The following is a 27,984-nucleotide window of genomic DNA, read 5'->3' as shown; positions in this document are numbered from 1 at the left end:
CTTTTTAGGAGACCATTAAGCAGAAAATCTTTTGATGGGCCTATGGAGGAAGTTCGTCTTTTCAGAAACCTGTAAAGATGACAGTCATTGAACATCGATTACTTCAAGTCAATGATTTACACAGCAATAAAAATAATTTTGCAATTCATGTAGAAAATGCAAGTTTGATAACCTTTTTGTTAGTAGTGGACATTTCTAGAAGAGTTCATGTAGCAGAATATCTTTTGATGGGTCTATGGAAGAAGTTCTTATTTTCAGGAATCTGTAAAGATTAGTCATTGAACATAGAGTACTTCAAGGTAATGGTTTATACAGCAATAAAACAATTTTGCAATGAATGTAGAAAACGCCAATTACCTTACATTTTTGTTATCAGTGGACATTTGTAAGAGTTTGTGGACTTTAATAATCAGCATTTGTTAGTGACTTGCTGCACAAATCTGAAAGTGTACAGTTAGTAGAATAATCTTTTCTTCAAAGAAAGTGTTTAGTGTCTGCAAAACTGAAATTGATTTAATATAATTTACCTTTTTATCAGTTGTGAAGAGCATTATAGGAGTTCATGGAGCAGAGAATCTTGTGATGGGTTTATGGAGGGAGCAATGACAGCGTTTCAGTAATCTGGAAATATTATATGCATTGAACTGCTTCAAAAGTAAAGGTTTTATACAATTTTTTTTGCTGCTAATGTAAAGCTGTGCCTTAAATATCTTCCATTAAAATTTTAAACTCTTAAATGTACACAAGGACAAGCATGTCAACGTACCTTTTTATTTGGTCTTTTCTACATGTTTGTTGGATGTTTTAATGCAATTCTATTCACTGTATTGTGATTTTAAGAGATAACTGGAGGAATGCAGGCAGTCTTTGTAGATGCTTCTTATGTGGTTTGGAAGCATTCAGTGTTGATTGGATGGCTTAGGCTATGACAGAAATTAGATTGCTCTTTACTGTTTTAGACCACATTTCTTGTTTTTATCTGAGAAAAAAAATTGGAAAGAAAAAAAAATGAATGAAACTAAACACTAAAAACCTTGACTGGATGTACTTTTGGAGCTCCAGAAAGAACAGCAATCATGGGAGATGTAGGATTGCACATGATCTTTGGAAAGAACTTGGTATGGAATGGCCAGGATTCTGTAGCCCTTGGAATCTCAAGATAGTTGTCAAATAGTATGGAGAAAAACAGAACAGACAGTGTAGTGATACAAATTTCACAGAACAACATGTTGCATAAATCATATTACCTTATATTAAACAAACTGTTTAATATTATTTTAAAAATGAATCTGATACAGACGGTCTAATAACACCTTTTCCATTTGCAAACTTGTACAGGACTTTGGGGGATCTCACAGAAAGTGTAGCATGGTAGGGGCACAAAAAGGAAAACAATGCAGTTATACGTTCTTCAATGGATGTCAGAAATGTCAATACATTACCTTACTGAAACTAGCACTGCTTCATGGTAACTGTAATAAGTTGAAACTATTTCAATTGCAACATGTTCAGCATCTTTGATGTAGACATGGTCTATCAATGTACCCTTTTCAGTTGTAGGATATTGCACATGTTGAGTGTATCCATGGACTTCCATTAATGTTCCAATTGATGATGATGTTAGGATGTCCTCATTGAAGTCTCCCATAATTACTTTCTTTCCTGGATGTTTTTCCAGCTCAGCAATAACATGCATCAGATTTTGTCTAAACATGTCAATTTGATAAGAATTAGGCCTATAAAGCAGAACAGCAGTCAAACTGATATGTGGAACTGAGAAGTATAGACATTCCAAATTACAAGACTTTGGAATTATGACCTTAAAAAGCATGTTTTCACAACAGTAAATTGCAACTCCACCTCCTCGTTGTTGTTTTAAATTAGTGAAAAGTGGAGTGCTGTTGTCATAGCACTTAGCTCTTGGATTATGCTTGAAGATAAATCCTGGTATCTCTATTTTGTCTTCGGCTTTTAGCCACGTTTCAGTGAGACAGATACAATCCGCATTCATAAGTTGTACATGAGCTTGAATATCTTTAACATGAGCTTGAAGACTTTGTACATTATGAAGAGCAATTGTGAATATACCAGCTGTCTTTAAGAAACTGTAATTTTCTAAAGGAAGTTTTGGCATATTTTTCATTGCCAAGTCAATTTTCTCATTACAGTATATGACAGACTGCTTGAAGTTTTGAATTATTAGTCCGTTGACAGTTCTCACACGACTCAAGGCAACATATGCTTGTCCTGAAGTAAAGATCTTGTCAAGTGATACAACAGCTTTATCTAATGTGAGTCCTTGCACTTTGTGAACAGTACATGCCCATGCCAATCTAAGTGGAAACTGACGTCTTAAACCACCGTCATTTGTGACTTGATCTTCTTGCACTTCAATTACTGTAGAATTTGGGGAAAATGCATGTCGTTGTTTTGATCTTTGAATTTTACCCACATTTGGATCATCAAATTCAACATGAATGGCTGATGGAAAATCCTCATCATAATCATCAACAACATGATCATTATTATCATGCCGTTTTTGACTTCTGCTTATGTGGACAACTGTACCAAAGGCTCCATTGACAAGTCCATCAGAAACATCAACGTTTTTCTTTAACATAACTCTTGCTCCAACACCCAATTGAACACATTTAGCCAAACAGGAGTTGAAAACATTTGCATGAAATCCAACTTTTGGTTCAATCCTTCCAGTTTTTGGATTTCTCACAAAATCTTGAGCTTGAATACTGATTGCCTCAGGACAAACCTTGTGTAGTTTCTGAATGTTGTATTGATCAACCTCTTCATTTGTAGGAAATATATGAACATCACCACATTCTTCTCCGGTTTCACGTTGCTTCAACATGTTGATGTCACTTGAGCTTAGAGGTTTATTTTTTTTACGAACTCTCAGACGATTTAAGGTTTCAGCAAAGGATACATCTTGTTGCCTAACAACTTCACTTAATTCAGCAATTTCAAAGTTGTTGTCCCAAAGGTTAACTCCTTTTGTATCAGCATAGAGCGGAGTGTCTTTGACAGGTGGCAGCTGATAAAAATCTCCTACAGCTACAAGACTGACCTTTCCAAACAGGGAGTAGTCTCCGGTTTGTTTAATTTGTCTTAATCGACCATGAACATATGACAAAAGCTGATGGCCAACCATGGATATTTCATCAATAATCAAAATCTGCAAAGATCCCATTTTGGAACGGAGAGAATTGATTTTGTCATCACATAGGGGTTGATATGGCAGTTTGACATTAGCCCCAATTGAAAACGTGTTGTGGATCGTTGCAGCACCAATACTGTATGCAGCTACTCCAGTTGATGCACATAGAATGACACTCCTATCATCAGGATTTTCAAACATCCGAGATAAGAGCCTAGAAGATTCATAGTATATTGCTTTGATTAAATGACTTTTTCCTGTGCCTGCTCCACCAGTGATAAACAAGTGAAATGGTTCAGGGTTTTCTCCAAGCAGTTTTTGTAGACACCATTTGCGAACTTTGTAAAATATTGCAGATTGTTTGGTGTTTAGTGATCTTAGTAAACACAATGCTTCGTCTCTAGACATTGTAGCATTACTAGTCTCAATTGTGAATGCAGTTCGAGGGTTTGCTACAAGATCTGGAATAAGTGTGTCAGAATCATCTTCATCAGCAAGCATGTTATTCTTCATTAGTTCTATACATTCATGACGTTCCTTTTCAGTTTCAGGACACAATGTAGCCCAAGCATCTTCTAAATTAACACCCAGCTCCAAGAGCTGTTGAGCTCTGTCTATTTCAGCACTTTCCTTTTCAAACAGTGCTCGATTATTATCAACAATACATTTGACTTTGCTCACATTACTTCCACATTTCACCGCACCGTTGTTGTAGAAATCCTCGTAAGTGTTAAAATGCCCAGGCTTCAGCTGACAATCTTTGTAATGTGGTAAAAAAAGTTGTAACAATGAGTGATGGTACTTCTCTGGATCTTTTGTTGGTGAAAATCTTGGATACCTTACTACTGCAGGTTCAGTTCGAGTTCGTCGTATCATATAGCCACAGTTGTTGTTAAGCTTGATCACATTTTCTTTGTTTTGTGAAGACATTTCAGATTTTGAGAAGATCCTGTATTCTGAACAAAAGCTGGCAAGACATATAATGTCAAAACGGTCTGTTTTTGGTCTATTCTTGTACCGGTCAACCAGACTATTCATCCAAAAACAGCCTTCTTCACCAGAATGGTCATCTTTGTTCTGGAGTACACGCAAAGGCAAACTCATCTTCACAGGATCTGTTCCAATTGGAATAAACTGGACTTTGCGAGAGCATTCTTTCAAGTGCATACCTGTTAGTCGGTACACTGCCTCTTGTGCTGAAATTTCTCTGTTGTGTAGATATACACTTCCCAACATTTTTAACGCCGATCTTGCTTCAAGATTCCCATTTATAGCTTCATTTTGTGCACGCTGCAACAACAATCCCATTTCTTGTTCTGCTTTTGTGATGTAACTAATAATGTAAACCACTACTGAGTAAGCATCTGTGACATACTGGATATCCATATTGCCTTGCCATGCACGCAACAGATGTTTGTTATATTGGTTTACCCAAACATCTTTTGGATTTCGTTTCAAGACAATACTTTTCTTTTTGGAACATCTCTTGTATGCCTTTTCAAACACAGCCTGATTAATTCCAATAGATTGAAAAAAGGCATCCGTTGAATCAAAATTGACTTCAGAATCTGTTAATGCAGTTTTGATTTTCTTTAAAATTTCACTTGCGGTCTCATTTCCAGCATTGCCTTTCAAATCATCTCGAATAGTTCTTGTTACAAAAGTGCGGCTAGATGGTGGTCGTGGAAAATTAAATCTACAAACAGTTTTTTTCTTCCGGCATGTCTTAGAATGTCTGCTGCTGTGCTTTTGAACACCATTGACAGTCTCATACAGTTCAGTGTCATCCTCTCTTGGGGTCTCGCATGTAATGTAACGATCTATGAAAGCAGCAACCAAATGGTCATTGTCTTCATTGTCTTCATTTAACTTTGGAGCATTTTCAACCCAAAACAGACAATGAACATGAGGAGATCCACGCTGCTGAAACTCTACACGATAAAAGTAGTCTTTGATGTTTCCAATAGGTTGAGCGGGTGACATAATGACATCTTTTAAAAAGCAATGCCATCTATAATCAAACATCCTTGCAGCAGTCACTGGGTTTCGTCTAATCAGGCCACATTTTTCAGACCAGTCAAGTTCATCAGCATTTACATTTTTTCCTTCTTGCTTTAGAATGGTGTTGATAATTTCAGGCCATCTGAGATCAGCAGAACTAAAGGATGCAAAGAAAGTTGGAATACCTAGTTGTCTAATGAGTGCAAAAAGGTCCTTTTGAGTGGTTTGCCAATAGGGTGGTGTTCCACGGACTGGTCTCAAAAACTTGTATCCTTCATCATAATTCAGTATTTTAGCTAAAGACTCTGGGTTTGTAAGCATATCTGATGTTACTTCTTTTAACAACCTTTTGTCTGATCCTTTTCGCAAAGCAATGGAAACGTTTGACACAATTTGATCCAGTTCCGATATATATTGTGCATAGAAAATGAAGTCTGTGCTCCGTGCAAAACGTCCATCTGCATTGAGGATTCGTGCATTTAGGTATCGCGACAGTGTGATTTTTACCTCCCTCTCATCATGGAATGTTGGACCACCAATTGGAAACAGAACAGGGAAACATTTTGCTTCGTTAGTTTTATCAGATAGTAATTTAACAGGACTGTTACCTTCGGCTGGTGCCACATTTAATACATCTTGAAAATGCTGATCAATTATTTCCGAACCAAGATCCACAGGTTGTAAACAGGTGTCTGACAAAAGAGCACTTTGCTCCTTTATGTAGGTCAAGTCTTCCTCTTGCGGTTCTTCAGGATCATTTTCCTCTTCACTCTTTTCCACTACATCTTGTTCCTTAATTTCACCACAGACATTCTCTTGCAGTTCATTCAAAGAGTTGATCCACTGTTCATTAATCTCTATATCCCTGTACCATTTATTGCACCCAATCAAACACATCAGAGCATTTCTAACACGATCAGTGTGTACATACTTGTACTCATAATGACCTTTGTAGGATAACTTGCGCTTCAGTTTGATCCTTATCATCTTGTCATCACATTCATTACGTGGAAGAATATTTGACACATCTGCAGCATTTACAGGAACACACACTACAGGTCCATGGCAGCCATTTTGTTTTCCATGGGGAAGACAGAGTAATTTCAAAAAAGGAATGTTACGTGCAACAAGATGTTGTTCCAAGGAGTTAAGACACTTCAGTTGATTTGGAATGTCCACCAAATGCATATTGTTAGCAACACTCTCTTCAGGTAACTTTCCACCAAGGATTTTTCGATGACACGTTGGACAAATCCACAATTTGCACCTTGGAGAACAACCAGAAGAATTAGCACATTTTTCATCACAAACATGTACATACCTCAGTGTGATGCATCTTCTCCCCAAAGCAGCAATGTTTTCTCCTTTGTTTTCATACCATTCTGTTCTGCATTCAGTTACTTGCTTTCTGAAAAGTAAACGGTGACAGACACAGCACACAAACTCTGGACCTCTACTCACTTCTTGACGAAAAAGGGCAATAGTAACATCTATGTCCCTCTGTTTCACTTTCTTTCTTGTATACACATCACAGCCTTTTTGTATTTCACGGAAACGAAAGTTCTCATTTTTATGATATTTGTTCTTCTGATACTTACACATTCTTACATTAAAATTTGGATTCTGAATATTTCTTTTCAGAGAATACTCACGCACTCTTGCATTAAAGGCCGGGTTTTGAAGATATTTCTTCTTGGAATACTCACGCACTCTTGCATTAAAGGTCGGGTTTTGAAGATATTTCTTCTTGGAATACTCACGCACTCTTGAATTAAAGGTCGGGTTTTGAAGATATTTCTTCTTGGAATACTCACGCACTCTTGCATTAAAGGCCGGTTTTTGAAGATATTTCTTCTTGGAATACTCACGCACTCTTGCATTAAAGGCCGGGTTTTGAAGATATTTCTTCTTGGAATACTCACGCACTCTTGCATTAAAGGCCGGGTTTTGAAGATATTTCTTCTTGGAATACTCACGCACTCTTGCATTAAAGGCCGGGTTTTGAAGATATTTATTTTTGGAAAACTCACACACTCTTGCCTGAAATGAGACATTTATATTTCATTTGAGAATACTGGCAAACAAGTTTCTGAAACTCAATATTCCTTGAATACTTAATCGCAGAACGTTCACACTTGGACAGCTTAAAATCAACATTTGTGTGATACTTTTCATAAAGCTTCTTAAGTTTTTTCTGCCTATAATCAGTGTCATTGCAGTATTTTGATTTAAAATAATGCATTTTTTTGGTTGTAGAAGGTTCTGTAGCGTCACTTACCTTCCTTTTACGCAGGCACATCTTTCTCACTTCATTTGAAGTGGCATTCCCACATGTTCCTGCACAAATGTCTTGATCTCTGTGCTTAACACAAGTCACAACTTCATAATGATTACGGTTACAATGTTTCAAATAGATTGCATTTGGTGTAAATACCTGTCCAGTAGGTTTGTGTGCATTCCATATGCCATCATTAAAAGTCAATATAGTTGTATTAAACAGATTAGAAGCAGCAAAGATGTCAATTTCAGTTACCCATGACCCAGAATAAAATATTTTAGATTGTGTCAAGTAGTCCTCTACTGATGTATACTCACTTCTCACATACATCTCAAATATCGAAGCATTCATTTTCAGGTGTTTGACAACTGCACGGCGAACCTTTAAATGCTTGTCCTCACTTCCACATATTGCATATGCCAGAGATCTGAAAAAGCAGTTACCATCTGGTTTGATACTCTTTGTCTGACACGGACCTGCAATGGGACCATAGTGTGTTATATCACAAACACTGTTATCATTTGTCAGACCCACACGTTCACATAAAGCTTGTTGATCTTTAAGAGTCAAAGGAGAAAAAAATAATTCTGGAATTGAAACATCAGTAATAATTATGTCATCTCCTAGAAAAATTTCAACATGTGTTTTAACCGGTTTCTCAGAGACCTGTTCATCCAGCTTTTTTCTTCTTCCCCTCTTTCCTTTACTTGGCAACACATTACACACTGACTGGGGCATTGGAAGGTTAGTGCTTGTATTTGCAACTTTAGGTACTTCAAATTCAGATGAGCTTACCTCAGTGGTCACAAATGTGCATACCTTGGGTGTGTATTTTAAGACTTCACTGTAAAGGGCTTTACCCGAAGAGCATGGAAAACTGCTGCCATCTGCCTCCAGCAAGTGCGAAACTTCAACAGCTGCATGAACCAAAACTCCAGTTATCTCAAATTGTGGCTGACATACCCCAAATGACTGTGCAATCTCATTAATATAGTTGTACAATGATTCTATGGTGCTGTGATAAACAACACAACTTGTATCTGTTTTGTTAGCATGAGAATCAACAAAAGCATACCATGTACCCTCCTTAATAACTGCACATGTGTTAGCACAAATAGTTAAGAGGAAAGCATCAGCACTCAGTAAAGCTTGCTGAAGAGCTATATCGAGTGGCATGACCACACCACATAAGGCTTCATCATACTCATTAACATCAACAAATCCAGTGAGAGATTCTGCATACTCTATGGAAAATGCAGTATTACCCAGCACATGTCTCCTTGGTAATTCATGGACTGCAATGTAATGCCTACCCATTACTTCCCGGTCATTTATGTTACCCTGGTTTCTTAGAGATTCATAAAGGTTTGTTCCTGCCACCAAGACACCATCAAGATCTTGTGTAGTCCAGGACAGCACATTCTTCATCTTGCTTGTCAACACTGCTGTCAGACTGATGGCACCACATTGTCTGTTGCGTGAATCTCTAAACCGGGCATCACCTTGATGGAATGAACCTTTCAGCACTGATTTCTGTGGATATTTGATACATACAGGTAAAATATTCAAAGCATTTTCATGTAAACCTTCAGAAATTTGAGTTTTCATTTGTTTTTTCATTGACTTTGATTGGGTTTTCACAGGGTTTTCACATGGTTTCAGAGGGCTTTCACATGGTTTCACGGGGCTTTCACATGGTTTCACAGGGCTTTCACATGGTTTCAAAGGGCTTTCACATGGTTTCAAAGGGCTTTCACAGGTTTCCACAGAGATTTCACAGATTTTCACAGGGTTTTCATAAGTTTTTGCACAATGGCACTTCCCAGCACATACCGACAAATGTACCTTAGTTTTACGAGGAAGTGGTGAGACCTCGGCTCTACTTATTTTAAGAGGGAGCTGTGCAGCCTCTGCTTGACTTTGTTTAAGAGGAAGCAGTGCAGCCTCTCTTGCACATCTTTCTGCATACAGCCTCTTGGCAATCGCAGACCTCTTCTTTGGTCGTGGCATCTGTTTTAAAAAAAAACAATTGTATGTAAATAGAAGACAAGATATTTAAACAACACAAACAGATAACACTTGGTATTCAAACACTACATGTTAATTTCAAATGAAAATATCATACCAACAATCAATGAAGCATTCAATTATAGGACAGTCACCCTTAATTTGAACTTTTAGAACTTTTTTAACTAACATTTTAATAAAAAAATAAACATACAAATTTGACTTGCCTCGACAGTCTTTTACCAACACACCAGAAGACATGAAAAAAAAGTCTTGTTAGGCATACATGATAAACTTAAAATGTTCAACATTTAATCAGTATACGCTTAAATACTTCTATACAAATTTGAGTTGCCTCAACTTGCAGTCTTGACCAATACCAAGTCATCACCACACATAATAAAAAGAAATGTTTGTGAGATGCATTGACCTTCCATGTTATAACTTTATACCACTTAAAAAGCCATCTAATACAAAAAACATCTTGTAAATCAGATTTTACATGCCATTTAAATACTTTTAAGTTAACTGAAAATGGATTACACCCACGTTATATTCTTAAGTCAACTAAAGTTTTACCCCTAAAAATAAACTACTCATTTAAAATGTTAAACAGTCATGAAGTTGTCAAACTGATGGAGATCTAAAAACAGCAACACTTTATTTACAAGTAACACAGATTGCCAGTATGTGGTCTCTTTACCCTCAGCCTTATTAAAAGTAAAATTAACTTACCTCAACTCAAACTCTTACAAATTCACCATCACATGCAAATATAAAAATAACAAATAAACATTGTCAGGTATACATTATCAATGCCATTTTCATGTAACTTAATACTACTTTATATGCACAATGTACATACAAGCCAGCCACATATTAACACCACAAGAATTTCAACAGACAGTCCTAATAGCAACCCTTTCCAATAGTTTGATTTGTTAAATTAATTTATATAAACCAAGAATGAACAATAGATCTACAGCTTTTTTTAAAACACAACATGCACTAAATATTCTTTAAGCTACAGCTGTTAATTAGTTAATGCACTGTAAGCAAACATGATCAACACTATCTAACATTACATAAATACTGTAAATTAAATGTTAAACTAAACTTTGTAAACAGTTAGTTATAAAAAGTAAACTAGTTTAAAAAAAAACATGCAATCAATAACATTTTAATATTTAAAATGTAATTTACCAAAAAGGTTAAGAAATGCTAATGACTTGCACTACACATTTAGTTATCAAAAAGTAGCAGAGTAATAAAGAATACACTAACATAATAAAAAGCAAACATTTCAAAGCAGCCATTGTCACCAAATTTTCATTGCAAACAATACTCAAAATTTAGATATTTTAACTCTTAGCAGCAATATAACTACTTTACCATAATGCTCATAAAAATATAAAGGCAAGTTTCATAAAATAAAAATATAAAGGCAATTCAAAACAAGCTTTGAAAAAACCTTACCTGCTTGTAGGAAGACAAAAGCAACATACCAGTCATTTTGTCACCCTTATTTACTTCAAATTGAGACCAGGTGCTGGTTAATTATTATTGGCAAGCGTATGAACCAATGTTTGCGTGTGAACATTCTCACCTTTGATCTGAGATTCTCTGCGTGGTGCAATGTGGTGAAAAACAGTGCCTGGATCTTTTAGATCATGGGTTTGAATCTTATGAGAATCTTTTTGAAATCTTCTACTCTGAAGCCTGTTGACTGTGCCTGAGCGATTAGCTCAATGTGCTATGCCAAGGACCCCGATGTGTTGTGTTGTGGGTTCTCCACTCGGAGTCACACATGCCCAGACACAAGAGGTACTGTTGCAGGATGTGATGCAGAAGTTGCATCTGTTCCAGGCATTGGGCTTAAGAATGAGCCTTTAAGGCACTATTGAATGCAAAATGCAGTGTGTTTTTGTTCAAATTCATTGTTCTTCTTCTCAAATGATCCATACCTTCAACTAGAGCATGTGTGGCACAGTGAGATGAGCAACAGACATTGGATCCAGAGATAGTGGTTTCGAATCCTGTGGAGGGCAACTTTTAAAAATTGTGTGTATTTTCAATGTGATGTTTTTCTTCTGGCTCTGCACTGCTATTTGTCCAATTCTTACAAAACTAGGCAGAGATGAGCTTTCATCCAAGTCGCAAATTAATGACCCAATGGTGAAAAAATGTCACAAACTTAACGATGTTGAGTCAGAAAGGGTTCTGGAGCTATATCTCGGCCAAACATTTATCAATCGAAACGAAACTTGGTCCGCTTCAGTGGACCCATACTCTCAGGATCTATGTCGAGTTTGGGAACAGCACCACCTACAGGTCATGAGGACATTTCTGCTCATAACTTCTGAACAGTTTGTCAGAAAATCAAAATCTGTTCCTTGTTTTATGCCAATCTAAATGACATCTCATTTCTCATTTTTCAAACATATGACTGTCTGCCATATTGAAGCAAATAAAAAACTATTTTTTCACTACTCCTCCTTCAAATTTTGTCCAAAACCACAGAACTGACTGAACAGATTTTTGATATTCACCACCATTCCTGAGAAATTTCTCTCTGAATTTGACCCAGCATGTGTTTCTGTCTTTATGTTAGTTAGCTAAGCATGTTAATTGTAAAATTTGCTTTTGTTTCACACAAAATGTCTGTTTCAGCCATTTGTCTTTCTGACAATAAACTTTTTAAAATATAATATGCTATGCATTTATATAAAAATTCTTCATTTTGAGTTGATTCTCACAAGAACTATGGGACTTTGGAAGCTGTGTGAAAGCATGTCTGCTCAGTGGTGCATCAAGATGAATGACAGCTGTCAGACCAAGAGGTCATGGGTTCAAGTCCTTTGTGGGACACCTTTATAAAATTGTGAGTAATTTAGTGGCAAAAGCCGCAGCCTTTGCCTTCAAACACTCAAGTGTTTATAAAATTAAACAAGCTATTGTAAAAGTGGTATGCTGTTTAAAGCAACAAAAGCTTTGAAGATTGTTTGGTCAAATTCAAAGTGTAGCAAGTTATGTTGTTTATGCATGCAAATTCAACAACGTTTAAAAGTTTTCTAATCAAATCCAAAGTCCAAAAATAGCCATAATTAAAGGACCAAGACCTGAATTAATTCAATTAACCAAAACTAATAATAAAATCATAATAATAAAATAAAATGTTATTGTCATTTTTTTATTGCACAATACATATAGATATATATATATATATACACAAGACTATACATAAACCAGTATATTATTTTACCTACCTATACCACAAATACATAACAGAGAAATAACAAATGTAGTGTAATGACAAACAAACCAAATAACATAAAAATCCATTCACAATGTATCACCAAACACCTTAATTTACCAATACATTTATAATCAACATCAATGAATCACACACTCAACTTAATTAACTGTGAACCAACTCAATCTGTTTTTAATTAGTAATGATAAGCTACCAATCAATGGTGAATTATGTTAAATACCACAGTACCCTCATCAGAATTTCTTTAGATCTTTTGATAGACAAAACTGAGAAAATCATGAGTGAACTTTCAGACTCAATTTCAGGCTATGCACATTCTGTATCAGCCATAAAATTATCTAAAATTAATACCAAATATTTCACTGCCTTACTACAAACAGACAGGGACACATACCACCACACAGTTGTCTTTCAATGTGAGCAACACGCCTTATGGAACAATGCTGCAAAGAACGGCTCCGCAATTAAACTCACATATGCAAAGAAAACACCAAGTAAGTATGCTTTGTCTATTTTATTCCACTTCCTATTTGTAATTAGTGTGTGAACTGTAGTAGCTACTCACTTGATATCCTGCTTGTACGTGAAGTAAAAATTACATTTGTTTTTACAGACAGCAACAACACAGAATATGATATCCAGTGCAGCAAAGCTACAACCCTGGAAGTCACTCAAGTAACATTCCCCCATAAAGCTCCAAAGCAAGTTCACCCTACAACCATTGATGAGATGAAAAGTCTCGATGCACGGCATCATGTAAGTTCTGCTGAATATTTTCATACAAAATGAACTGCATTGAAAACTAACCTCATGAATGTATTGCTCTCTATCTATCTATCTATCTATCTATCTGTCTATATCTCTATATCTGTCTCTCTCTATCTGTCTCTCTCTGTCTCTCTGTCTCTCTGTATCTCTCTCTCTCAATTAAATTCAAGATTGCTTTATTGGCATGAATGTAAAAATACAATATTGCCAAAGCGAATTACATAAATAATAATACACATTGACATAAATAATAATAATTGATAAATGTCTCTGTTTCTCTCTCTCTCTCCATATCTCTCTGTCTGTCTCTCCATATATCTCTCTCTGCAGATACCCACACTAAAAGCCACAGTAAAAAAAGTAGACTCCGTTAAAAACGTCTTTTACAACAACACAGAGGGAGAGGTAATGAACTGCTGGATAATCGACAAAACTGGCGAAATCCAAATTGCCTTGTGGGACAGCTGTATTAACGACATTCGCCAAGGAAACTCATACGAATTCACAAATTTGACAACAAAAAGGTACAATCAAAGCACATGCTTGCAAACAACAAGACATACTACAATTACACCTACCCCAACCATTCAGATTTCCTCAAAACATCAACAAACGTATGGAGAAGCAACTTCTCACAATACCATTACTTCTCCTTTGCAAGGTGTCCGTATAACCATAACTAAACAGTGTCCAAAATGCACGACTCCGCAACAAGACTTTCCTCCAAAATGTGCGTTCCATCGGTGCATGAAATGTAAAATTTTAAGGCGTGGAACTGCATACATTACTAAACTCGGTGGAATATTTGAATTTAAACAAAACAAAACGGACATTTCTTTAACTGTGTCAAATTCTGTTTTGAAGAATTTTTTAATCCCACGTATTGATTTAAGCCATACCGATGCCCAAGACATCGAAGAGATGTTCCTTGGCTTGAACACTTTAACTGTCACATACACGCACAACATGGACGTCCTACAAATTCAAACACCAGACAACGACACTGATGAAGAACTTCTTCAAATTGAAGAATCGGAATCATCACGACTACATGGAACTACATGGGTTTCCAGCCCGCAAAGACCTGTAACAAAGACGAAACATTTAAGTGATGAGGTATGTCAAATTGAAGAAAGTCAGTCATCTGAAGAACATGTTGCTGTTTCCACCCTGCAAAGACCTTTAACAAAGACGAAACGTTTAAGTGATGAGCTATGTCAAATTGAAGAAAGTCAGTCATCTGAAGAACATGTTGCTGTTTCCACCCTGCAAAGACCTGTAACTAAGACGAAACATTTAAGTGATGAGGAATTTCCAATTGAAGAAAGTCCGTCATCTGAAGAACATGTTGCTGTTTCCACCCTGCAAAGACCTGTAACAAAAACAACACTCATGCAAAAAAAACAAAAAAAAACCTTGTGACTATGCCTGTAAGCAAAGTTGACCTTGTCTGACTTTAAAATGTTTTTTTGTGTGTCTCCTTTCAGTATTGTAAAAGTATTCTGTAACAGCATTGTTTCCTTTCAATGGGTAATTGTTTTTTTTTTCCTTGAAGTATAACCAGAATGCTGTACCGAATTTTTTATGAATTGCTTATTTTTCTACTTTGTTAAAATGTGTTTCAAGTGCTTCAATTTTTTTTTTCGTTAATTAAATCCCAAAGGATGTGCTAAAAAATAAATCCAGTATAACTCTTACTTTTCTATGCCTTTTTTTTATTTTTTTTAAACAAACACCTAATGGTTATGTTTGATTCCAGTGCAGTAATTCATAAAATTGTTTAATCCTTTGTCATTTATAGCCACTAACTGTTCTGCCTTCAAATCAAATATCTAAAATTTAACAAACCATTGTATAAGTTGCATGCTGTTTAAAGCAACCGGCCAGATGTGGACAAAGTACACAACTTCATTACTTGAGTAAAAGTACAGAAGTATTTATTTTTAACAGTACTTAAATATCAAAAGTAATTTCCTTTTGTGTCAATGCATTATTTCATTGTTGTATAAATTCACATTATGCCATCATGGTTTAAGCCAGTCAGTGATGCTCCATCTGACATACTAACATATGACTAACTTAAACTCATTTAAATACTTGTATAAAGGTTAAAAAGCCCTTTACAAAGCTGCTGTCGTTTTAAGGCTGAATGCACTCATCCAATACACTGATATACACATCTGATATTCTCCTAACAGTTAACCTTCACTTAAGACATAAACAACTTTGTTTGTGAATACTTGCCAAAATGAACATTTTGACATCCATCTTCCATTTTGCCATAAACTATAAATCAGTGTTCAAAAATGCTGGGAAATCATTGAACTTCATGTGACACTACAAGAGTGATTCCTGAAAGGCTTTCTGCAAAAACCCAAACACCTTAAACAACAACAAAAAAATCATCCACTGACTTTCAAATCTTTTATAATTATGTTGAGCCAGAACGGGTTCTGAGGCTGTATCTCAGCCAAACGTTGATCAATCGAAAGTAAACTTGGTCCGCTTCAGTGGACCCATACTTTCAGGATCCATGCCATGTTTGGGAACAGCACCAATTACAGGTCAAATCCAGTGTTTATTAAGCTTTAAACCTTGTGAACCGTATAATGAAATTCATGATGGAAAAAAAAACATGCATCCAAAATATCTAAATAGCCTAAGACAAAAGCAACAGGGGCTTGGCCCCTAAATAGCTGCTAGCAGCTATTATGGTCTAGTTTTAAATATATCTAGTCAGTGACATAGTGCAAGCATATTCGTCTATAATAATTCTGTATTTCAGCTTCAGAATCATGAATATTTTTATTGTGGTGTCGCCATTGTCCTGTGCATTGGGTTACCAGCACCAAATCCAACCCTATTCATGTCCACTCCCAATGTAATGCTAAATTTAGCATTTTAATCAACAGTACAATTTTTGTTATCATTTAAGCATATGTATTAGAAATAATATCGTATTGTGAGTTCAGTATCGTGATATGTAATGAATCATTACACCCCTAGTATTAACACATCTGTAATATTGCTGTGGAAATAATCAAGCTTTTGGGGTTATTCATGGTATGTTGTTGTAGAAATTTGTTAATGCTTTTACACTTCAAAATTTGATTTTAATGTTCGATAAGTTGAATGTCATCTCACTGCACTTGTTTTTGTAATTGTTTATTATTATTGCATTCATAGAGTGAACCAGTCGCCGATTGTTTAGTTATTACTCCAATAATTCGGGAAAGGCGTTTCATGGTTGTAGGAAAAAGGTGGATACTGTAATGCAAACACTGTTGGATGCTGTATAAAAATGCTGTATAAAAATTCTAAAATGTGCAAAAAAATGTATGATATAAAGAGTTATCTTCTTGACTCTCACTGGAAATTCTAAGATACAGACCAATATATCAGCCAAACCTATTAGTGATTATTGGAAAAAAACATTTTTATTTCCCTTCATTCCAAAATCTACCAGCACCCATGGAAATAGATCAAAATGATTTCTGATGTTCAGTAATTTGAGTAAATATTGTGTGAAATACTAAATACAGAAATTTGAAATGAAAGAAAATCTCATTAGTGGCCATTAAACTGTACCAAGTCCATTCCAATCAGCCACCCTAGTCTGGGCCATTAAAACCCAACTCATGTTGGCCAAACACGACTTGCATTACCTTTGTTATTAATGTAAGTGATTCCTTATCTACAGTACACACTGACTATCACAGTATAATCAAAATAATTTTGGCTCGTCTTGTGTTTATTCATTTTTCTCAGACTGAAATGAAAATGAAAATCATGAAAATCACATTCATGTTACCCTAATGCAGTTTCCTGGTTAATTAATAGCCTGAAGTAAATGGTCACAGCATGTATTTCAAAGGATGTTTTAACATTTATTATCCTGCTATGATGTTAGTTCTGATTGACCAATGGAAAAAACATTACATTTGAGGAGTAAAAGCCATAACTAATAAATATCTAGCAATACTAAAGATCAATACCCATTTAGAGATGAGTAATGGAACTAATCAGTGCTTGTCCAGGCTCTGACTAAAAAGCTCTTTTAGGACTTTGAAGTGTAAATAAATAATGAGAAGCTGAAGACCAACAGAAGAGACAATCCTGTGATTTAATACATCAAAACTGCGTGCGCTATTCATCTAGCAAGACTCAAAACCTGCGCTGTACCTATACTTTCCATTTTAAACAGAGAAAGCCGGTGCAGGGCACAGCAATTCATGACTCCATGACCGACCTGGGTGGGGTGTGTGAGCTAGCAGTCCTCAACGGTCTGTCTCTTTAAGAGAGAAGCCCCAGTAAGAGTCTTGTCTAGTCTCCAGCTCTACACTGACGTCACACAGCAGTCTGCACGGGAAGCCAAGAGCAGCCGTGGGGAACCTGAAGCTGGGCCGTACCATCTCCAGCCTAACATGCCACCATCATCGGATGATTTCCATGATTGATCAATGGATCTATTGTTTATCCCCATCAATCCATATTCAGTTGCATCTGAGATGTGACTTTAGATCGATGTTTGAATTTTAATACAGGACCTGCGGTCCAAAGTGTCTTTGAGCCACAAGTATTTTTTGCATTGCAAGACATTCCTGGGGCAGTCATGGCCTAATTGTTAGAGAGTCAGACTGAAGGTTGCGGGTTCGATTATCAAAACCGGCAGAAAATAACTGAGGTGCCCTTGAGCAAGGCACCCAACCCCCAATCGGCTCCTCAGTGAATGGCTGACCAAAGCTCCGGGTGTGTGTGTCCAATGCAGAGGACAAATTCAGAGTATGGTGTACCATACTTGGCCTTCACGTCACTTCATGTGGACGGCACAGGGATGACCTGATACAAAGCGCTCTAAAAGGGTTAGTTCCCCCCCAAAAATTAAAATAGTCATTTAATCACCCACACGTCGTTCCAAACCCATAATGTTGCGTTCACACCAGACGCGAATGAAGCAATAAGCGCGAGTGTTTTACATGTTAAAGTCCCTGTAAAGTCAAAATAAGTATGTGTTCTGAGTTCGTCACACCACAGAAAATTGTTATTAACCACCCAGCCAAATTTGAATGATTAAAAAAAAAAAAAATTCGCCAAATAAATATAAGAGATCAAAATCTTGAAAAAATTAGCAGTTTTCTCTGCTCTCAAACGTTGGGGGCGTGTTCGCTGGCTGCGCTGAAACCACACCCACTCGTGGGAACACTACCTCCGCCTCACTTAACTGTCACCACTACAGCCAGAATGGATGCTCATCATGCTCCTAGCAGCTTATTAATTGGGCTTACAAAGCCCAAAGCCATATATGTTTGAGCCTCCAGAACCAGACACAAACTTAGAAGACACTGACATATTCGATTACCAACATTGTTCCCCTCAATCTGCAACAGTATGGTACATATTTTTTCCCCTTTCCATTTTCCCTTTATAGTCACATATCAAACTAACAGCCATCATGGATTACAGATATAATAGTTGAAATCACTTGTCCAAGGAATCATATTGATGTGTATAAACAAAACAAAATCATATTAGAGGGTTGCAGGATTTAGTTATTGTGGACTAACGTTATCTGCAATGATTATAACATAACCACACAAGGAAAATTACACTCTTTTTTGGGCATGTAACGTTACTATGGATGATGTTGGCATCAGCTGTCGGCAGGACGGGAGGATGAAGGCCGAGGCGGGAGATAGTCGGTTCAGCCCAATTCACCAGTAACACCGGATTATCAGTGAATCCCAGTTGTCTCCGACGAAAGTTTATAAAACTATCCTGTGTAAAATGATCACTACAGAGGTGGGTGTTGGTGGTGATCCTTAGCTCTCCATAAAAGTGGCTCTTCACAAAATGATCCACCTCGGATATGATCATTTTTCGGAAATTTAAATAAGGACACCGATCTGTTTTGTAAGTGATCACATACAGGTAATTAGCATTTCCGCGACAAAGGCATATCAAACTGTAGGCTGCATTATAAACTAATAGTAACTAAGGCCGTGTGTCCACCAAAGCGTTTTTTTCATGCAGCTGTCTAGTGTTTTCAATTGTTTTCAATAGGAGCGCCGCGTTTTTAGAACGTCTAGAGCGCAACGAGGCCCTGAGCGAGTATTTCACGCTCAAGCGCTGAGGGCTCAGCGTTTTTTACTGGTCGCCGAGAGTTGAAGAATGTTCAACTTTGAGTAAAACGCAGCGCTCATCACTGTCACTTTTCACCCAGTCGTCCAATCACAGTGGAGGAGAGGCGGGACAAATACAACACCGACCAACTGCAACATTCTGTGTGTAGTGAACAGATGACAACAAGCAATAATAACGGAAAACAAAATTATTTAAAACCAGAGCCAGAGCAAATAATTTACATTGTATCTGCAATTTAATATAGAACCAATACAGAAACAAGAAAAGAATTTCAACAGAAGAAAAACGCTTTGGTGGACACAATAATAGTACTGGCGATTGAGCGGCAAACTGATGTGCTCTAGTTAGAGCCTCAGTGGCTCCAGTGCGTCATCGACAGTAGGGGCGGGGCCAGGCTCAGAGGCTCCAGTGCATCATCGAGCCACCGTTTTAGCCCCACCAAGAAAATCCGGAGTACAGCAATGGTGAAAAACTGTTTAACAGTCTAACGCCACAATTCAGTACTTCACAGTTCACAATCTTTGCAATGTGTTTTAGCAATACATTTCTAACATTTATAATGTGTTTAGAATTGTTTTTTAGAATTGCCTTTACAGGGTCTTTAACTCAATGCAAAGACGCAAATAGACATTCTGGGGCGGGAATTGAGCATTTAAAGCGTGAACCGTGCAAGTTCAAAAATCGGAACTTTGGCGGATATTCGCGCCATGTTAACCAATCAGGAGCCTGCTCTAGTAGTGACAACAATGTGGACAAAATCATATGTGGAGACCCAGAGCTGTACCATACATCTTCTTACTTTATAGAAACGGAAATAAAAAGGATCTTACTTGGAAGAAAGTGAGTGAGGAGGTCGGATAATCTGGTAAACTGTAAAAAATGCTCTTTACTCAATTTGAGCTATATATATTAGGGTGATTAGGATAATAGTTTTTGCCATTTAAATGACTTGGAAAAAGTGTCCCAATCACCCTGAATTCACCCTATTGAGGCTACAATAGGACGAATAGCGGGATTTATTCGTTTAATTGTCTTCTGATGTGACCGGTGAACGCACCATAAGACCTTTGTTTATCTTCGGAACACAAATTGACAGCAACAATTATTAACAGTTTAAAGGTCGAGAAAGGTAGTAAAGACATTATTTACATAGTCCATGTGACTACAGTGGGTAAACCCTAATGTTATGAAGCGACGAATACTTTTGGTGAGCAAAAAAACTAAAATAACGACCGTTTAATTTTTTCTTGTCCATGTCTGTCTCTGGCGCTGCTTGCGTTGTAGTAAACACAGTGCAGAGCTTCCGGGTTCTACATCAGAACGTTGAAGTCAGTGGTAGGGTCAGAAAGCCCTCGGATTTCATAAAAAATATCTTCATTTGTGGTCTTAGGGGTTTGGAACCACATGAGGGTGAGTAATTAATGACAGAATTTTCATTTTCAACTAAACCTTTACGGTTTAAAACTACGATATGCCACAAATCTTCCTGCATCAGACATATAGGACTATGGACAAATTGGGACTAATAATACAGAGTTAAAATCCCTTAAAAATAAAAGAACACCGAGATCAATATTTTCAGTGCATGCATATTTCTCAATATAATGTTCATAATATTCATTACATACTGAAATGTCATTTTCCTTGATATTTAAATGCATAATGAACAGCATGTTGGCAGGAATAGAATCACAAACAGTTCAAGAGCACTATTGGAAGTGAACTGTGTCATCATGCAAACGTACAGCCGGGCTAATAAGCTCTGAACAGCTCATGAAAGTGCCATCTATTGCTCTCCATAAGCAGCATCTAAAGCTCTCGAGACGACAGGAAACAGATGAGATTCTATGGTGATCAGCGGGCTTTATGAGTGTGTTATAAACATGGCATACATTTAGTGCTAAACTGTGTAACTGGGACAAAGGAAGCTTCTGATAAAGTTCCCTCAGTCAGTCACATCTAATATACTGCAAAAGGTCCATTCTATTCACAGGATAATGCGCAAACCAATACCAAATATTCTCTGACAAACTAAGCCCGAAGACAGCAAAAGGAACTCACATTTAAACAAACGACAAACTTCATTTTGAGCAGTACAATCATATGCAAACATGACATTTCATTTATTAACCTAGCATCTTTGTTACTTGAAGATAAGCAAGTGTGCTGGCGGGTATAGGGCTCTATTATAATTATGGGTAACATAAAAATAACAAATAATTAGTGTTTGGACAAAGACCAATCATTACTTTAACGCTCTACATTAATTTAATTTGTGTCTAAAGCAAGTGAAAGCTTAACCAGGTTTTACTATGAAAAGTGAAAGGAAATTATCTTCGCTTTTATGCGAATAAACTGGCCTTTTTTGATAACAGAGATCAGAAAGTGTGGGGGATCGCTCTCATTTCCTTCAACACAAAAGAGTCTTAGAGAAGAGATTTAATACGTCACATCTGAGATTACAAGCAATTCTCTAGATCTAGTACAAGGTCAAATATTGTGTAAGTGTATGCGATGCATTTAAAAAGAGTCTTTCAAGAGAAAGGCCTTGCAGAGATGTTCAAAAATATGCCCACAATTGCATTTATTATTCTGCAAACTATTCATCTGTATTCCAAGAAAATCAAAAACAGTCTGCAAAGCTCTTACTTGGATGTGCATGTTAAATGCACATTATATAACTTCTGCATTGAAGGAGGGTGGCGTTGCCCTATTTTCTCCCCAGTTGTGACCTGGGGAGGGGGGGGGTTAGGGCTGTCTGGCGCGCACGTGGTCGAAGAGGGCGGTCTTTCAGCACGCGGTATTTGCTGTGGGTGTGGCTCTACTGACACGTCACCTCGAGAATGAAACAAAAAGCCCCCCGCTCTGTTTAAAGCGATAAATACATCGCGAGTATAATCTTACATCGCATGCTTAAAGGGATATCGTTTCGACATGTAATGCTGCAACAACAAGCAAAACGAGTTTGATCACGAGGAAGTGTAAAAGGAAAAGTAGGCTGGTCTTTAAAGTCCTGAGTGAGATAACCACTCAGCAATGTCATTATGTAAAAAAAAAAAAAAAAAAAACCTTTTGGTCTAATGCCACCGCCCATAAGAAACACGACGTTCGCTAGTTTTAGCTATAACCTGCATTAATTAGTGGACAAAAAATGGTGGCTGTAATTTTAGAAATTTTACCCAAACAATAAAAGCGCAAAAATGTTAAACTTGACAAAAAAAATGTTTAAAAAACGTATACTGGGGTAAATGTACCCACCCACCGCAGCGCTATTGAGCGAGTATAGTAGCACACTAAATATAGCATGGATTTAACCCGGAAACCGAGTGAGTGAAATATGCCCTAGTCACGAAGACTGCACCCTACAAAGAGTGGAAACCCTCGAACATGACCACTGAGAAAGAGCTCGTCTTATAACAGGAAGCTTATTTGCATTTCCCCCCAAGGAAATATTACTGTAGTTATTTATCTTGAAGTGAGCCGGCATGAAAATGCAATTTGCAGGGCAAAATCCCCAAATGTTCATACTTATCTAATTTATCCTGTAGATGTATGCAATGACCCAGATCCCCCCCGCCTTACCACGTGTAATCTGTTGTTGCTGGGCTTGCCACTCCAAATACCTGGCCGCTTCCAATAGAGTATCGATACTCATTTTGAATACCGATACAATAAGTTCCCGTTAAAATGTACGCACGCCCCCGATACAGATATGCGTGTTGGCTTAATCACAGTAAAATCCACCAGCTTCCAAAGACAGTCATAAGACATCCAGGGCGCTCCCGAAATTCATCAGACACACATTACTTCATTGGCAACAAGATGGCGATTGGAGTAACAGAAAACACAACAAGTCGAAAGGCATACCGTTCAAGGTCCGCCCTCGCCAGTGCTACTCCTCCCTCCTACTACCAGAGATTAGAAAGTAGGGCAGAACACGCTGTCACGCAAAGCGATGGGATCGGGACTCTACGATGAACATAACCTCGCAAATGAGATCGAAATGCGTATAGTAATCATCAAACCATCGGAATGAGATTTAGGACACCATAGACGATGTGTAAATTGGTTTCCGGTCGTTTACTAGACCATAAAAGGATGAGATAGTGTGAAACGTCTACGGGATCCAGTTTCCGGGTTTCGGCGGCAGCCCTACCCTGCAGTGCATTAGCACATGTCGATGCGAGGGAACCAATGGGCGTGGAGAACAACAAGGCATGGTGTCTGTCCACATGGGCAGCCGCTAAAGGCTGCGCGCGGCTCATTTGCATGGCGAGACCGTATATGGCAAGCCGTGTTACATTTATTGCTCTTAGCATCTACTTTTAAGACTTGTTTAAATACTTGGAAGTTAAACTAGTATTTTAAATTTAACAAGCATTTATTTGCTTGTAGTATTATGCCTTTGTTAAAGGGGTCGTGAACTGCCTATGTTTACATGCTACTGTTGTTGTCTGAGGTTCACTTATGACAGTGGAAAAATTTCTACATAAAAAACATTAATAAGTAATAGGCTATTTTCTACCCTGTTTTTGAGACTTGGTTGTAAAACATTTTTATGGACATGCCACATTGAAGATTTGGAAGTAAACGCCCACTACTATGATTGAGCTACTACTGTGTTTGAGCAAGGCTGTAACCATGACTTCATACCTGTCAACACCCCCGTTTTTGCCGGGAGTCTCCCGTTTTTCACACCTATCTCCCGTCCCCCTCCCATTTTGTAATTTCTCCCGGAAATCTCCCGTAGTTTGTATGGCCCAAACTTCGTTCTTTGAATAATCACAAATATGTTATTTCAAGGTTGTTCAGTTGCCAGATCTTGTATGCAACGCTGAATCATACAGTCGTCACATCACACAAATTTCAAACCATATTGGCCTCGACCTGGCAACCTGGTTGCGCTGTTGATATCTGCACAGGGCGCGGGTTATAATTATGAGTGTTATAAGTTATAATTATGAGTGTTATATTAGTTATACCATGGTAGAAATGGGAGAAGACTCAGCTGGTAAATATTTATTTTCTCTAATCCCCTGACTAGTGTTACATTATATGATCACAAGTTTATTCATGCAAATAATTTTAAACCACTTAAGAGCGACAAGACAAAGAGAACATGCTGTATGAAAAACTCACACAACGGCCAAATTCAAGTCCTCTTTCGCGCTTTAACGAACAATAACACACACAATTATGCCAAGATGCCAGTTTTGTTAAGTTTCTTCATAAGAACAGCCTTAAAAAAGTGAAATAACGTCTTAAATGAGTTTAAAGAGGTGTGAGAAAATGAGACGTGTGTGAGATACGCATCATTTGCGACAGCCGGCAGCGGAAGATCTTTTAAAGTGACAGTAACCAGAGTCCTGCAACGGGTCGGGTACCCGCGGGTATCTGCAGGTACCCACATAAAAGTGGCTAAAACGGGTGGATTGTGACATTTATAAAATTCACGGGCGGGGATACGGGTGGATAATTAACTCTGTGGTAGTAGCGCGGATGAAAAATAGGCCTATGTGCAATATTTCTATGACGAGGTGAACGAGAGAAATAGAGCGAGCGAGACAGGGGCGTGATTGTGAATGAGTGTCACCTGCGAGCCGAATTGGTCTCGAGTCCTCTGAGGGAGCTCGGAGGCATATCATGGGACGAGAGATCACCACACCTGGATTTGACGTTGAGTCAAATAAAGCATTTTAATTCGAATGATTTTAGCGTGTGTGATTTATCGCGGGCACGGGATGGGTAACGGGCCAAATATTAACGAGTCTGGGCGGGTGCGGATTTAATTTTGAAATTTTCACGGGTCGGATCTGGTGCTAAACCTTTCGGGTACGGGCGGGGACGGGTCTCCAAAAATGGACCCGTGCAGGACTCTGACAGTAACCACTGTACAATGAAAAGAACACAAGTAATTAATTGCTCACTAAATATGCTCTGCTCTTGACTAAAAACTTTAGTACCTTTAGTAAGGATTAATCTATATATAATGCATAACTTATGCAGTGCAAACAGATAACAATTTATGTATATTTCCTACTTGTTAAGTTCTTGAGCACAGGTATATGAAAGTATCATGGGTGTGAGGATTGTTTTTAAATTAACTTAAATTAAAAGTTATATTTTTTGTTAATGTGTTATTTTATTTAAGTGTGAATTAAATATTATTTCATAGAGACATCAGAAGCTGTATTACTATCCAGTTTTGGCTACTATACTGGCCTAAAAAGATAAAAAGGCTCTATTAAACAAATATTTATGTTGTTTCTACATTAATTTGGAGGTAATATTTAAAAAAGTGTTTTTAATAGCAGATAATTAAGATGAATCATTTTTATGAATAATTAAAAAACGAAGGAACGTATTAATTTATATGAATATAAATTAATTAATATAGTGTGTGGAGGTGTGTTTGGGGTCATGTTGGAATACTGCCCTGGGGCCCAGTTTCTGAAGGGAGTGGATCATGTTCTGCTTCAGTATGTCACAGTACATGTTGGCATTCATGGATTCCTAAATCAACTGTAGCTCCTCAGTGCCGGCATCACTCATTCAGCCCAAGAGCATGACACTCCCACCAATATGCTTGACTGTAGGCAAGACACACTTGACTTTGTACTCCTCACCTGGTTGCCACCACACACTCTTGACACCATCTGAGCCAAATAAGTTTATCTGGGTGTCATCAGACCACATGACATGGTTCAAAGTAATCCATGTCCTTAGTCTGCTTGTCTTCAGCAAACTGTTTGTGGGCTTTCTTGTGCAGCATATTTAGAAGAGCCTTCCTTCGGCAATGACAGCCATGCAGTGTCTGATGTATGGTCTGAGCACTGACAGGCTGATGATGCAGAGCACATCACTCAACTTTGGTCAACCATGCGAGGCCTGTTCTGACTGGAACATGTCCTGATAAACCTGTGTAGTCTTGGCCACCATGCTGCAACAATTTTTTTTTTAAATATATGAAATGTTTAGCTACTTATATCTTACACACTTTCACTGTAAAGCTAAAAGTGTTGCGTTGGAATTCATTGACCATTTCCAGTTATTAGGTTGGCATTACGTCATGAAAGTTTGGAAGAAAGCCTTAGGGTTCCATTTGGGACAGGGCCTATCTATCGCATTTGTTTCTAACATTTCTTGTCTCACTAGTAAGAATCAGATTTTTTCTGTTACTTGTCCCATGTAATGCTAAACTTTAAACTTTATAGTTAAATTAAAAATCAAACCATAGCCTAATCAATATTTTACTATTAACAATTGGAACAATTTCTAATAAGATTTTTGCTATTGTGTACAAAAAAAAAGGAGTTAATTGAAATTATTTTTTCTTACTAGAACACTAACTAATGTTTTATGCCGCATTCCAGGCAACCCGTGTTTTTCCAACCTTCTACACGTAAAAGTGCACTGGAACAGGCATCAAACCTGTGATATTCCACCTTTGAGCTCGTACTAGATCAATGTACTCCAGTTACGAGTTCTGACATCATATAGCCAGCAAAACAATGGCCACCTCTATGGATGTGTGTTTATGGAAATCATACATTAAAAACCAAGTTGTTTATTAAAATAAGGTATTGCACTTTATATAATATAATATAAATAATATAAATATAACCTTATTCATCAGCAAATGTTATGCATTATCAGCAGCTTTTCTAACGTTAGCTAGTTTTCAGTCCATTGAGTGGAAGAATAAATTTATACCAAATACATTTCCAAATATACAAATAACATGAAACAAATAACAGCTTATCTTGCTTTATGCACTGTTTTTTCTCCCCCTTTTCACTCAAATAAGCAAGAAGTAAGCACCTTTGGGCGATAGAAATTATTGTAAATGAGCATTAGCCCCGTTCCAGCATGTTTTGTTTACATCTAGCTACGCAATTCCTTGCGCTCAGGCAGTTTGGTGTAACTTTGCCTGGAACACTACAAGTCATGAGTCGTGGTTTTAAGTAACTTACGGGCTAAAACACTTGCCTGAATGCAGCATTAGTTTTAAGTAGTACATGTGAAAGCGGCTTGCCATAGAACGTGAGCCTGCCTCGCTGTCTTGGGACCTGCCAATCACCCTGAACGAGTATCTATCGCCACGCCCAAATCGTGGTTAGGCTTGTTGAACTTGAACGTGAATGTTCACAGTATACCGACGAAAACAAAGCGCCAAAATCTCCGCGCACTTTTTAAAAATTTGTATTTTGTGCGGTACTCGTACACCAGCATGTTTGTCTGGTGTGTGTTTTACTTTATCCTGCCATTAATAAAAGTTCTTGAGCAACCGAGGGCGCGGTGAACAGACGCAGTCACGAGTGACGTAACTATCAAATATTCAGC

At 37.5% G+C, this 27,984-nt stretch overlaps 1 protein-coding gene across 2 annotated transcripts in view; it reads right to left on the bottom strand.

Moving 5' to 3' along the window:
- mntb (MAX network transcriptional repressor b) overlaps window positions 1-23,685 on the bottom strand; it is a 52,156-nt gene extending 28,471 nt beyond the window's left edge. For both annotated transcript variants that reach the window (XM_067424494.1, XM_067424495.1), the window contains exon 1: window positions 23,224-23,685. In XM_067424494.1, coding sequence (XP_067280595.1) covers window positions 23,224-23,296 — 73 coding nt within the window. In that variant the 5' untranslated portion in view covers window positions 23,297-23,685. The remainder of the gene's footprint in view (window positions 1-23,223) is intronic.
- Window positions 23,686-27,984: the final 4,299 nt, after the last annotated feature.

The sequence above is a fragment of the Pseudorasbora parva genome, chromosome 18 (assembly GCF_024679245.1).
Source record: "Pseudorasbora parva isolate DD20220531a chromosome 18, ASM2467924v1, whole genome shotgun sequence".
NCBI lineage: Eukaryota > Metazoa > Chordata > Actinopteri > Cypriniformes > Gobionidae > Pseudorasbora > Pseudorasbora parva.
Note: the sequence above shows the minus strand (reverse complement) of the source record. Positions and strands in the feature narration are given on the sequence as shown.